At 43.6% G+C, this 14,347-nt stretch overlaps 1 protein-coding gene across 2 annotated transcripts in view; it reads left to right on the top strand.

Moving 5' to 3' along the window:
• Positions 1 to 14,347, top strand: part of PAPPA (pappalysin 1) — a 181,872-nt gene that overhangs the window by 43,179 nt on the left and 124,346 nt on the right. For both annotated transcript variants that reach the window (XM_017829250.1, XM_017829249.1), the window contains exons 3-4: positions 9,243 to 9,388; positions 13,842 to 14,135. In XM_017829250.1, coding sequence (XP_017684739.1) covers positions 9,243 to 9,388; positions 13,842 to 14,135 — 440 coding nt within the window. The remainder of the gene's footprint in view (positions 1 to 9,242; positions 9,389 to 13,841; positions 14,136 to 14,347) is intronic.

Below are 14,347 nucleotides of genomic sequence, written 5' to 3'. Positions count from 1 at the left end.
CTCCTTGAAAGCAGACTCCTGTTTCCACAAGACTATCTGTTTATGAAGTTAATGTGCTACATTGTCATCAGAAAAGGTGAAGTTGAGGGATTCAGGAAGGACCAGTTTTTAACAGGGAATTCTGATGTTCCATCTGTGGAGCAACCGGCCTTCAGGACTTCTTTGGAGATTGTAAAATACAAGTCAGAGACTATAAAAGATCAGAGAAGGCTTGTAAAATATGATTAGTGGCCACCAGCAGAAAACTTCAAGGATCAGCAACACAAGACACCACTTATTTAATGGAAGGATGATCCCTATTATCAGAAAATGCAGGCTCAAGAGAGCGAGTGGCTGATCCTCGCTGTCACTCTGAATGACTGTGTTACTTTGAACAAATTATTGCATCTCTTGATCTCAGTTTTCCCATTCAGAAGACAAGGAAAAATATTCTGTTGGCCTATTCCATGACTTCTTCAGTCATGGTAAAATTTCTAGAGGGGAGGCCCAGCACAAGGGGTCTTGTCCTGATTCAGTCTCACTTCAGTGGGTGGATGGGGTTTGGAGCAGTTCAGGGGCTGGTGTCAGGGCTTTGACCAGAGTGGAATGTCTCTCTTCATGTTTAGGAAGCATTTTGAGGCCCAGAGGGGAAGCACTCTGCAAGTGCCAAGCAGTATAACCAATGGTTAAAATAGCCTAAAATGTATATATATATATATACACCTTCCTATATGGGTTTAAACTCTCCCATTTACATGAATGAGGTTTGTTGCAGCCAAAAAAGGTTTTCATAAGGTGGCAAAGGAAATCTCTTTTAACAGAACGGGCTCCTGCAAATATCCTTACACCACTTCTTTCTTTATCATTTGACTTTTCTCCTTGTTACAATGCTTCAGCCTGTAGAGTCTGGAAAAACATCAGGGTAACCAGGGCAGAGGGAATATCAGATGGAGATGAGGGATAGATAAGAGGTAAATTACAGTACATTTCTCATGGGTCATTTGGCTCTAGTCTTGAAGAGGAGAGGGAAAAAATCCCGAAGTAGTAAAAGAAAGAAAAAGAGACAATCAAAACAAATAAACCTGCCAGTGTTGCTGATTTCAAAGGTCTGTGAACTGTGCATGTACACTTCATAGTGCTTTGCTATTTTAAAGAGATGCATCTTGAAATGTTCCGTCCTTTAATCCTACTCACTGTCTCAGAAGTTAATTGTACAGTAAGATCACAATTCTCTTTGCCAAGGCTTTCCCTTTGTTTTCTTTTTAATTCCAGAGAGCTGGCCAGCCAGCATATCTTTGCCTAGTTCTGTGCAGTTGGTTATTTTCTGTAGTATATTATGTAGTTCTGTGTAGCTTAATAATTTTTTATGGTCATGCAAAGAAATGGGACTTTTCAGTTCTTGCTGCACGAGCGAACTCAAATGTTGCTTCACTCTTGGACATGGACCCTGCAAAGGCAGAAGGTTCAGGGATCAGATATTTATGGTCTGTAGCACTGCAACTGTCTCTAAACCTACAAAAAGGTTATATAAAGTGGGGTATGAGAAGTGAGCAGTAAAGGCTGGATGGATAAAGAGAGGAAACAAATAAAGTTGTGTACGTGAACAGCCACCTCAACTTTTTGCCCAGAGCTCAGACAGAACATGTTTGACATTTGAAAATTTTTGCATCATCTTTTTTTTTTTTTTTCCCCGAGCCTCTGCTCTTTTTTATCCTGGCCAGAACCAGCAGCAAAAGTGCCGGGGGGAGGAAAAAAAAAGTCAAAAAAAAAATCTGTTTTCACTGTATTTCTGAATCTGAGCCCAGGTTTGTGAAGGATTTGGCAAGGATTTCCAAACCTTTGAGAGAATCCGTGTGGAGATCTGAGGAAACCCGCCTCCCTCCTTAGAAAAGCAAGTTGGCCAGAAATTGGGCAAAAATTGGTCGTTTCAGCTGAGGTTTCCTTTGAGATTTTGGATTTGAACCTGAAACTGCACTTTGAGAATCAAATTTTGCTCTGACTAACTCTAGATTTACACTGGAGCAAATACATCACAGGCAGTGCTGATATTTGTGTGCAGCCCAGTGAGAGCAGAGGTTGGCTCAAAGTTCAGGCTCACAGGAACCAAACCAGGAGAGGACCCAGCACTAAGTTTGGAGCAGTCCAGGCATCAAATGTATCCCAAGCTGTTGCTGTGGTTCAGCCTGTTGAGTAGATTTTGCATCCACAACATCCATAAGTTAAGTGATTGCGTGGAATAAAACTGTATCATTTATTGGAAGTCTTCTACGTCAAGGTCAGATAGGGCTGAGTAGGGTTGTGCCATTAGGGTTCTATAGGTGACAATACTGATTTTTAGAACTTAGTAGCAAATAATTTCCTTTGTGTATGGGGTGGTTTATTATTTTTTTTTCCTTTCAGTCCTAGAGATTTATAGAGCAAAACGTTACAGTAGAAATGTGTTTAATCCAGTGTTTCAAAGCAAATGGAATGAAATTGATAACTGAATAGTTGTAAAATTTCCCTGCTTTTGAGCAAGGATGTGCTCTCAGTTTGTGTTGCAGGATAAAGCAAGCCCAGACCCAAAGATTTCCCATATTTTGCACAGTAAAACTCTTAATTTCTTTCTATATTTTTTTAAAATATTATTTAATAGGGTGAGTAAAGCCTGAGTCACTGTCCTAATGGTAGAATTAATTCAGTTTGGAAAAGGGCAGCCTGGGATCAATGAACACCCAGAATTTTGTAGCCATGTGGCCTTTTATTTTGTCATGTGTGTTGCTTAGAGTCAGTCTTGACTGTAGATCCTGTCACTGATGGAAAAACCCCCTTGTTCATCTTTAACCAGCTCACCTGGTGCATTAGCAGTGTCACAGAGTTCAGCACAGGCTACCAAACCTACCCAGGGAGCTGAATTTATATTTGAACAATTATCTTAAGTGGCTTTTCTTGGATCCTTATAGTTATTATTTGTTTTTTGCCAAAACCTTTCTCCTTTCTTGTAATGGGAGATCAGGTTTGGGGGCTGGAGAGGACATTTTGCTACAGTGGATAAACCAAAACTCTTTCAAAGCTGCCAAGCCTGCATGTGCTGACAGTGCCTGCAATTTATGCTTGTGGACATGACCCAGTGACTGCCTGGTTTGGATGCAGTTGGAATTACAGTTCCACACTTGGATTTCAGTGTGAACACAGGCAGGATCTGGATCTAAACTGGGACCTGAAGCCTTTCACTTGTAATATTCTGGCTCCACTTCGTTTCAGGCTCTGTCCCAATCACTGAAAGATTTATACCTTTATCAATAAATTATCATGACTTTTACTACACTTACAGCAGTGTCTTAAATTAACACTAAACTAAATGTAGATGAGGCACACTTCCTGCTGCACATGATTTATGGTAATCTGTCTGAAATGAGAAGCAAAATTGAATTTGCCTGCAAAAGCAGATCTTTAACATCAGGTCAGACAAAAATTTTATCACAGGTCCTCTGCTAAAGAGGGCTTGTAGGTTGTCTTCCCCCCCCATTTTGTACAGGTTTTTAATAGACCTGTAACACTTTAGGATTAAACAAAAAAATAAATAAGCATTTGAAATGTTTGGAGGTCTGAAATCTCTGTTGTGTCTTTATGTGAGGTTGGAGGTGACAGACAGGACAAACGTGGCAGTTACATGGCACTGATAAGCTCTCGGCTTGAGGGCTGTGTCCCCTTCTGAGGTCTTAAGAAATAAAATAAAAAAAAATTAAAAAAATAAAAGCAGTGGGAGAGGCTGGGGAAATAAGGTGGGCTTAGCCTAAAAATTGGATGTTTTACAGGATGTATAATAAGCTTTCAAATAAGCAACAGGTTTGATAGAGCAGAAGGGAATCTAATCTCCCTGTCTGTGGGGAATGGCACAGTCACACACATCTATATGTATGTAGACCTTGAGAAAAAAGCTTCCTGACCATAAAGGAATTGAAACATGGGCTGCAGGTTGGTGGGGCAGTGGCAGAGTCCTTGTCATGTGTGGTCTTAAGGATGAGCTACACAAAAATAGGCTTGGTGTGACATAGAGAGGTACCTCAGCCCTGGGGTGCAGGGCTGGCAGGGGTGGTCTCTGCACATCATTTCCAGACTTGTTTTTCTGTGACTCTGTGACAGAAGGCAAAAGGCAGATTATACACTGGCACCAACACTGCATCTCCAAGAGGAGAGTTCCATGTCTAACCACCCAAGACTGAGAAGTCACAGGGGGAAAAGCTAAATTACACTTGTGCACATCTGCCAAATGGCCCCATTTCAAGGTCAGCTTTCAGTGCTGCTGCAGTCGTGGCTCTTGCCATTATCTTCAGGAAAAACATAATTTATCTCAGAGCCATTCTTGCTGTTCACTGCAGACACTGAAAATCTCTGTGTGGACACTGCACCCTAAAATCTTGGGCCCTCTGTGTTGCTGGGACAACCAGGACAGACACTTGGTGGGTGCCTGTCCACACACTGACTGCTGTGCTCTTTGCTCCTCTAAGGAATTAGTGTCAATCCTGGGGTCCAGGATGAGAGCTGGGGGGGGCAAAGGGAAGAACATCTAAACCTGCAGCCACACCATGTTGGGAATCACACCTGGATTTGTCACAGATTGCTGGCAAAGTGTTTCAAGGCTGTCCCAAAAAGCTTTCTGCTTGTCTGCTAGATTGCACCGTGGTTTGGGCTGGTCTGACAGCTCTTGTGAGAGCAGAAACAAGGAGTCTTGGGAAGAAGGGTGATGCACTGAATCCCTATGATTCCAGCAGATTTACTCTGTCCTTCCATATGCTTAACACACTAGGTAAAGGGTAGGACATTGTGTGTCAACATTGAAAATGGAGACATTTCGAGGCTGATTTCCCAATTCAGGAGATGCTCTTGGGTTTGGTTGTTGTTGTTTGGGGTTTTTTAAGGATGAAATGTAGTGCCTTCTATTCCTAACAGACTCATCAGGCAGCTGGAGATCATACAGCATAATGAGCAGATAGCAAAGTTCCTATTCTGTATTTAGGTGGGGTCTTGCAAATAATCCCTTAAGTACCCTGTTTGTTTTCTTGCTGTAAAGGGATACTTGTCTTTGAAAGAAAAAAAACGAAACAAAGTCAAATAGAGAATAACTCAGAGCAACAGTAGAAACAGTAGAAAACTGTTTCCTAACAATAGGGGCTGGAAGGCTCTGTGTTCCTTGCAAAAACAACCACTAGTGCAGGAGGTTGCACCCCAGTCACATCAGGGAAAGATGGGAAGCCACTCTCTGACCTCAAAGAAAAGAAGGAGGAAGAGTTTTCAACTCAGTAACAAAACTGCTCGACTCTATTCACCAAGGCCAGGTTTATTATGATTAGAACTGAGTTTAAAAGCCATTGCCAAATGTGTTTGTAGCTCAGAGCAGAGGTTGGTGGCCGGGTTTGGCTTTGGAGCTGAGGTGCAGCAAAGAGAGCTCCTCACAGTGGCCCCCATGGGCAGGTGGAGCTGGTGGCCACGGGCTTCACCTCATTGCCTGGGGACCATTCACATCCCAGATGGACAGGAAATGGGTTTGACAGATGAGCCAGGCACAAGGATAATGGCTGGTGTGACTGATGGGGTGGGTAGGGCCACAGAGAGATGCTGCTGGATGAGCTAAGGACTCCATTAGACTGAAACTGGAGCACTGTGTGGGACACAATCACTGATTGAGGGCTGGGGCTTGCTGGATAAGAGTGAGCTGCTGCACAGAACGGTTTCAGAGGGCTATTTACACTGCAGTGGAGGAAAAAAAGCAAACCAAAGCTACAAATAAGTCGATGAAAAGATCTGTGTGGGAATGTGCACATTCCCTGATATGATTTGGTGTCCCAAATGGCCTTAAACAGCCCATAGAATTTCTATGTCTAAAACAGATTCCAGCAAAGGAGACCTTTTATGATGCACTAATAGGCTCATTAGGCTTTCTGGAGCAAGGCACGCTCACAGCATCGTATGTTTTTTCCATTACAGGAATTACACGTGTTTTGTTGTGCTTTGGGTTTTGTTTTGTTTTCCACATAGACTTGCCCTGACAGTTCCCCCATTCAGGTTTATATTGGAGGTACCATCTCGAGCCAATGAATTTTATGAAATATGTTGCTGGCACTCACGGGGAGATGCATAAAGGAAATATTCTAATGACAGTTGGAAGGGCTTTGATCCCTTTCCAAGACTGCACTCATGTCTTTGAAATGCGAGTTTGGCAGTGCTGGAAAGGCTGGGCTCCTTGGCTCCCTTTGGCACGAGCCCATGTGACAGACATTATGTCCTCTATCAGGGGACCCACATAACCTTGAGAAGTGTAAGCAGCGCTCACAGATTGCGTTGGGTCAGATAGTCTGGGCTGATAACAAAGCAGCCGAGGCAGCAGGGGGGAGTCAGCCCAGTCCAAAGCAATAACTGAAAACTATTTTGACCTGGTAACTGTTGGGTCTGCTGCCTGCGGCTACAGAGTTGGACATGAACTGCAAAAGTAGTTAATTTATACCTCCTTGAGTGTAGGAATGTGGCGATGATGGATAGGGATGGGAGGTTATTAGAAACATGGGGAGGAAGGAGAGGATGGAATTCCAGCTCGTGTTTTTATCTTACACACACGCACGCTGGTTCCTTACATGCTCTTGGCTGCCTCGTGCGTGTGCACAATCCAAGTCCTCACTTACACACTCACACCTCAGTTCCTGTACGTGCAGGCACATGTTCACACACTTACAAGGGATTTGCCTGAGCTAAGGGCTTGAGCATGTTTACATGTTAGGGGTTGCTGACTGCTTTTACAAAGGGGTTTGCGTTTGCTGCCTTCCAAACATGATCTATTTAAACCTCCTCCTGTGCGGATCCTTTGCTAAAAATCCTCTTAGCATTCTGTTCTTCTACCCCTTGAATATATTCTGCTCACTCACAGCCTTCCCCTGACTGGCAGAGAAGTAGTGGTCAGAGAAATGCTATAAACCCAAGTCCAGGACTTAGTACAGTGGATTTACATAAGGCTTGAGTCCAGTCTCAGTGAAGCATTGACATCAGTGGCTAATGAGTTAAATGCTGTCTGCTCTGGATGTTTTCTGCTGTAATAATCCATGTACAAAACAGTCCTAGGTGTTGAAGCACGCGGGCTGTATGCAAGCGGGAGAGTCATTGTGACTGTGCACTGAGATAAATGGGGATAGGATTGTGTAAGCAAAGAGACAGCTGAGAATAAAGAAATATTAGTTTAGATTATTTGAATGAGTGAGGATAAAAATGGTAATCTCAGGAGGGGAGTTGGGTTATAGTTACTCCTACAGGGATTTGTGCATACACATAAAGCATCTGCATCCAGAGTCAACAGCCGCCGTCTCAGCACGGGCAGCAGGACTTTCCTTCCCACTGAGATACAAACACACAAACGTTGTTCTACTCAGACACACTCAGTGCTTCTGTTTCTGCACTTCTCTCTCTTCCCACATCACTCCCACACCCTCTCTTACACTTTTGGTCCCTGTCTTTCACCAATGCTGCCACAGGTGCAGGTGTACACGCTGTCGCCTTCCCATGCATGCACCCCCTGCCATGGATTCCCCCAGCACCCTTACTTTGACATCTGGAGATGCTCTCCCACATAATTTCAAACTATTGCTCGTGGATGTGTCTAAGTATGAGCCCATGTTTGGTGAAGATGTTTTCAAAGGCACCAAGAAGATCCTGGAAGTAGATGGTGCAGAGTTTCAGGGCATTGTGCAGACCCATGCAGGACACGCTTGAGGAGCTGAGGGGAAGGTCTGTGTGTTTTCCATAGATGTGTTGGGAACACTGAAGAGATGAGAAATGTGTAAAGGGTCACAGTGCTGACCTGTCCTTCAGGATGTCACCCGCATTGGCTTGTAAGATAAACATTGTATGGAATGGAAACATCCCCTTCCACTGGTGTCCCCAAAGAGCACGTCTTCCTCCATGAGTCAGCGAGGGCCTGGGGACACCCAGCCATGATCTATTTTGGAGGCAATGACTTCAGCAAGTGGCAAGGGAAGCTATTGTGGAAATATGAATGTGTTTTCCATTGGGGAGTCCTCCAGGGAAGGACAGAAAGATCTTGGTGCTGAGCCAACTCCCCTATTTTTTCTTCACCCTTCTGGGAACAAAAGCCTTGCAAAGTATGCAGGGAACCCTGCTTGGTGCTTGTGGGTGTGTGTGGCTTGTGAGAGCTACGTGAGCCCTATACACACCACACACAGACAGAAAGGGGGACTTGGGGAAGCAGGAGCCAACCTGCTCAATGCCGTCGTGGTGTCCTTTCCTTATGAGCTGGTCATCTGTGCTTGGCTCAGCGTGAATTCTTTCTGTTGTTTCCACCTGAACACAGAACAAGGTAACCCTCTTTTAGCTTTTCTGTTATCACAGCACTTCATATCAAAAGGCAGTGTGAGCTAGAAACACAGAACCATTGGGTTTACTCTTACATTTTGCTTTCTCCAGCTTTGCTGTGAGTTGGGCCATGGTGGTGCTGCTGAAAGCAGTGTCACACCATGGCCTGTGCACCAGCAAGTAGCTCCTGTATTCCAGTATTGACAAAGTCTACTCCTTTAAAGGAGTGAAAAAAGTGCTTCCAACAGGCATCAAGATTAAGGGATTTGCTTTGTTTGCCTGCAAGCAGATTGCTCTGTAACCTCCAGGCATCCCAAAAGTGAAGCAAAAATGCTACTCACCTTGGGGGGACCTTTATGTCATGGTACAGTCCCATTCCTCTGGCCAGGAAACCTCTTGGCACAGCTGTGCTGGCTGGAAATAGCAATTCCCAACCATCCCTGGGATGTCAGGGTTAGACCATGTCCATCTCGGCACAAGTGACCGCCACTGGTGCTAAAGCAGTTAGTTTTTGTGTCAGCCTGGGGATTGGAAACTTGTTATTGTGAAGGAAAATTAGAGGTAACAATAACAAACAGCTTAGAGGAAATGTGCAAGGTAACTGCTGGTGTAAAAAGATTTAGTGACCATAATACTTGGTTAATTACATTCATAATAAATAGATTCCTAGACTTATCTTGAGAATGTGGACAGCTTTATGTATTTACCTTGGATTTTGTGGCCTTAGTTAATCAATGGTCTGAAGTGTTAGATGAGATTCACTATATGAATGCAAAGTAATCAAAGTTTGGAAGGGGGTTATTAAAACATTTCAGGTGATTGATACGCAGGATATTATAAAATCTTTGCCTGGATTGCAGCACTTCTTCAATATTTTGTTGCTTTTGTGTCACCTTTAGAAAAAAAGTGCTTTTCTTTTTCTACAGGGCATACTTAGATGTCAATGAACTAAAGAACATACTCAAACTGGATGGATCCACACACCTCAACATCTTCTTTGCCAATTCCTCTGAGGAGGAGCTGGCTGGAGTGGCAACTTGGCCCTGGGACAAAGAAGCCTTGATGCATCTAGGTGAGTGATAAAGATGTTTCTTCTTCGTAAAGCATTCTTTTGAGGCACTAAGAAGGAAAGACAAATATGTGTTAAGCTCTGTTCTGATTTCTTATCATTCCTCTAATATATAGTCAGGGGAAAAAAAGTATTTCACGATTCCCAGATACTGGCTCACAACCAGGAAAATATTAGGTTATAAACCCAAAGCATATTATGGTATTTGTAGATGATGTCAAGCTGAAAGTATTTCACCTTTTAAGTGAAGCTACTTTACAGGGCATTCACTCCATGGGAGCAGTTTGCAAAGAGGATGGGGGGATAGGTGTGGGGATGCCAGACAGAGGTGAATCTTTAACCTCAGCCTGTCACGTTCTGATCCTTAGCTCATTACTAAGTATTCAATTAACTTTCCTCACAAACTGTCGTTAAAATCTGCTGCTATTTTTCCTCCACCGACGTGCAAAAGAGCAAACTGCTGAGAGACTGTATTTCTAATGTTCATTTGAGTGGAACTGGAAGGAGTTCACTACCCTGCAGACTGCCCTGAGTGTTTCATAACCAGGTTGCTGAGCGTGGCTGCTGGAACCCAGGGATCCAGACAAAGCTCCTCAGCCTCCCCAATGACTCACTGCCACCTGCAGTGCCACTGGACCCGTGCTCCTTGCAAAATGTCAGATGAGCCTCAAAAGGTTCACAAGGCACTGACTGAATCTGTGTGTGCTTCTCTTAACTGCACGAGCCCCCCTGGGGCTGCAAACCTGATCTGGTCATCTCCCGTGAGCAGGGATTCTCAGGGGTTTTCCAGATATTTCTCCAGCTTTTCCAAACCTTTCTAGACTGGAAGAGAAGTCCAGTTTCAGCCAATTTAATTCTTTGTGAAAGGCTGTTTCAGCCAGTTTTTTATACTACCCAACCCCATGTTGAGCTAAGTAAAAGAAGATATGATGAATATACACCTAAATGAGGAGAGCAAAATACAGTGTTTATTATCCTAAAATGTACAATGAGAGTTGAGCTGTAGCCATGAGTCAGAGAGGCTTTTCCATGCTCAGAAATACCCCAAAAACTGGATGCTAACATGTCTTTGTAGTCTTTATAGCAGAGAGAGGCTCCATGGTCAGACCAAGCAGTTGGAACTGGCTGCTTTCCTTCAGTTAGTCAATGTTTTATTACAACATCCAGCTCTGCAGCTGCTCTGGAAGAAGTGTGAGCAAACTTCCCTTCCCAAGGCCTGGCAAGGACACACATCCAGTCTCCTGCTGAGCTCAGCTGGAAATGAAGCCACTTCCACTCTGCCTTGCCTACAGCCCCATCTCCATGGGCTCCTACTGCCAGCACCCAAACCAGAAGGTTCTGTAAATGCCCACCAGTGATGACTCCCCAAGGCAACATCTGGCAAAACCAAAGATAGATCCTAACCCCAGCCTTGCCCAGCACCCACAGTGATGTGATTTCTGCCACTTGGGAACACCACAACCCCCTGCTCCAGCACTAAGCCCCACAGTAACTCTGCTTCTGGTTGTGCAACAGTGTGGGTTGCTGGTGGGAAACATTAGCCCAAAGTGGAATATGGCTGCAATAGAGCTGATCCTTCCCTGAATGAGTATTTTCACAGCTTCCCTTGGTGTTGCCATGGGAGGGAGGAGAGAACAAGGGAAGAGCTCCAGAGCGCCAAGAACCTCCTGCAAGAGGGCTGGGGCTCGCCCAAAGCCCTGATGAGTTCTTCTGTCACTTCGTTAAGCTAATTGTCAACATCATGCCCCAGCAAAACAATTTAAATTCAGCTCCTACAGTGTATTGACAGAGTTCATTGACCAAAAAAAAAAAATAAAAATCTCACGAGAAAAAAAATTAGACAACAGATTAAAGTTGACTTGCCGTGGGGAAAAAAAAAACCAACCAAAACCAACCAACCAACCAAACAAAAAAAGTAAAAAAAAAAATAAAAAATTCTCATAATTTCCTGTCATAATAGCCCTCCCAGACCTGTGCTTGGCTTGTAAGAATTCATCTTTAATCTTTTTTACTCTCTTCTATAAATCCAATATGTACTTAATAAAAAATATGAAATATGTCCTGTGGTGCAGATCTAAAGGCTGGGATAGAGATTGTCTGGGTGAGGGAGTTTATCTTTTCTGTAAAACTGCAATTGATTTAGATTCTTGACAGCTGTGAAAAATATAAATTTTCAACAAAGGCAAAAATAAAATCTCCCTCTCCAGCTGCCTCAGGGTTCTCCAATGCCAGAACAATTTCCCCAGCCTTTATTAAAGGCACATCCTGCTGGAATTTCACCAATACTCCTGCCACTGGGAAACTAACTCTGGAATTATCTTTGGGATAGAGACCCCCACAAAATATGCCAGGGTGCTCTCTAGGTGTAAATGGTTCCACCTGGGTAGAGAATTAGAGTATGTATTGTATAAAGAGAGAGAGAGGGATCCGAGGAACATGGGAATATTGTGGGTAGGTTTAATTGGGAATATGGAGAACTAGTGGGAGGAGAAGTTCAGTGCTGTGAAAAGGATGTGCAGACACTACATGTGGCATAATAGACATGATGTTGCAGCATGATAGGTTTTATTCACTCTTTTTTGTACATATTTAAATTTTCTGTTTTGTTTTGGGTTTTTTTAATACTATATATTGTTTATTTGTACATGCCCAAGGGACTCACATCTGCCATGTGCCTGTGCTCAAAGGGGAAATATTTTCTCTCTTGCACATAAATACACATGTGTGTCCCTTCAGGACATCCAAATTGCTCCTTCCTCTCACTTCAGCACTGATAAAAATTTCTTCTGGAGTAGTCTTTGTGTTTGGACACTCTTCTTGGAGGAAAACATGAAACAACTGGGAAAATCAAAGGAGAACCAGTCAGGGAGGTCTGGGAAAAGGGCTGAGCTACAAGGGAAGGTTGAAGGGATTACAGTTATTCAGATTGAAGGAAAAGAGCCTAAAGTGGGGGCGATGACAATCTCATAAAAGCTGATGAAAGAGGAGGAGGATCTTCTGTTCTTCATATCCGTGCGAGGCAGGACTTAAAGTCATGAACTTAAACTGCCAAAAAATCAGTTCAGATTAGATGTGAGTTAAATCCTTGCAGCCATAAGGATACTGAGTGCTGACACTGATTGCTGGGGCAGTCAGGGGTTGTAAAGAGGCGTTAGGCCGGTGTGTGTGAGGGATCCCATAGACCTAATTGGTCCTGTGTTGTTTGAGAGTGGAATTTAGATGACTTTTTAGGATCTCCATGGTCTTATTTTCCTCTAATTTCACGGTTATTACAACCAAGTCTCCAAGCAGATGAGAATGAAGAGTCTGTGGTGCATCAGAGCTGGGTGATCTCATCTCTCCTGCACTACAGTCACTGATAAAGTTCTTCCTGCCAAAACCTTTTCTCTCTTCATTGTCACTAAATTAGTAGTGTACCATGCCCAGGATTTATATCCCACTATAACTTCTACAAAGCAGTCTCCTCCTCTCATGGTAGGCAATGTACACACCAACAGTTTTAAATAAAAGGCTTGAAAAAGTTGAGGTCAAAAAGCTAAATAAAGAAAAAAATTAAATGTATCTTAAATCCAAAGGTAGAGCTAACTGAGCTAAAAGTATAATTCACATGATTAATTCAATATACTGTAGAGCCTCACTAATTTACCATTTGCTTAGTTACACATCCCATAATTCATACAACAAAACAACCACTGTTATTTTTCTTTGCAAATATTTAACAACCATGCAGTTCTTTCAGAATTATCACATTTCAGGATTTCATATTTTTTGACACATTAGGCTTATGCATATTCATCAGGGGACTGTTCAGCTCAGATCAAACCAGGCTTTTCTGAGTATCTGAGCAGAGTGTGTTTCTGACAGTTAATTCAGAGCTGTCTGCACAACACCCTGCAAAAACTGTCCCAGCCCTGGGTTCACTCTGTTGTCTATGTCCAGCTATTAGTTTGCAAATATTGGTGAAAGCTTCTGCAATTTCCATGGTGTTTCAGACATTGAGAGGCTTCTCTCATATCTTTACCCCGTGGAATAATTTACAGAGTGCTCCAGGTATGTTTTGTTTGACTCCTGGCATCAAATACATTGCTTACACTTATCTGAGCAGAATTGCATTCTTTAAGCACATGAAATTATTTGAAAAGGCACAGTAGGAAGTAATTTCATGCAGGATTTCCCTCGAAGTTAACAAAAACCCAAACTGAGAATATTCAGTTGAAAGGCCTGATTGTCACTGTGTTTTTGGTTTAGGACACTAGGTTTTTTCCCATGAATCTTCATCCTTAGAGCACCAGCTTAAGGGTGAGATTAAACCTTTGTGTGCAAAAGGTTGTCTGTGCTACAGAGGACCTGATGAACTGCCAGTGGATCTGCCCCTGGAATTGTTCCTTTCCCTTTCTCTCGCTGTTGCAAGGGAGACAAGGCAAACCTAAGAAGCTGTTCTCTTTCCCCCTTGCAGGTGGCATTGTGCTGAATCCCTCCTTCTATGGAATCCCTGGCCACACTCACACGATGATCCACGAAATCGGGCACAGCCTGGGGCTCTATCACGTCTTCCGGGGAATCTCAGAGATCCTCTCCTGCAGCGACCCGTGCATGGAAACCGAGCCCTCCTTCGAGACTGGGGACCTCTGCAGTGACACCAACCCTGCCCCCAAGCACAAGCTGTGTGGGGATCCCGGGCCTGGCAATGACACCTGTGGCTTTCACAGTTTCCTAAACACGCCCTTCAGTAACTTCATGAGCTACGCAGGTACGGGGGGTTCCTTGGTTCTTTGGGAGGGGTCTGTGCTTGGACAAGAACAAAGAACTGCAGTATTTCCTCTAATTTCTGCAGTCATTTCAGGTGGGGCTTTATGCTCACATGTGTGTCCATAGGTCTAGGACCAGGCTGGATGGCCTCAGGAATCCCTTCCAGTTCTCCTTTTCTTTTTTCCCAGTTTTCCCCAACTTCACCTCATTTCA

This window comes from Lepidothrix coronata, unplaced genomic scaffold (assembly GCF_001604755.1).
Source record: "Lepidothrix coronata isolate B3197 unplaced genomic scaffold, Lepidothrix_coronata-1.0 Scaffold160, whole genome shotgun sequence".
Lineage (NCBI taxonomy): Eukaryota > Metazoa > Chordata > Aves > Passeriformes > Pipridae > Lepidothrix > Lepidothrix coronata.
The sequence above is the reverse complement of the archived record's forward strand: the minus strand, read 5'-3'. Positions and strand labels throughout refer to the sequence as shown.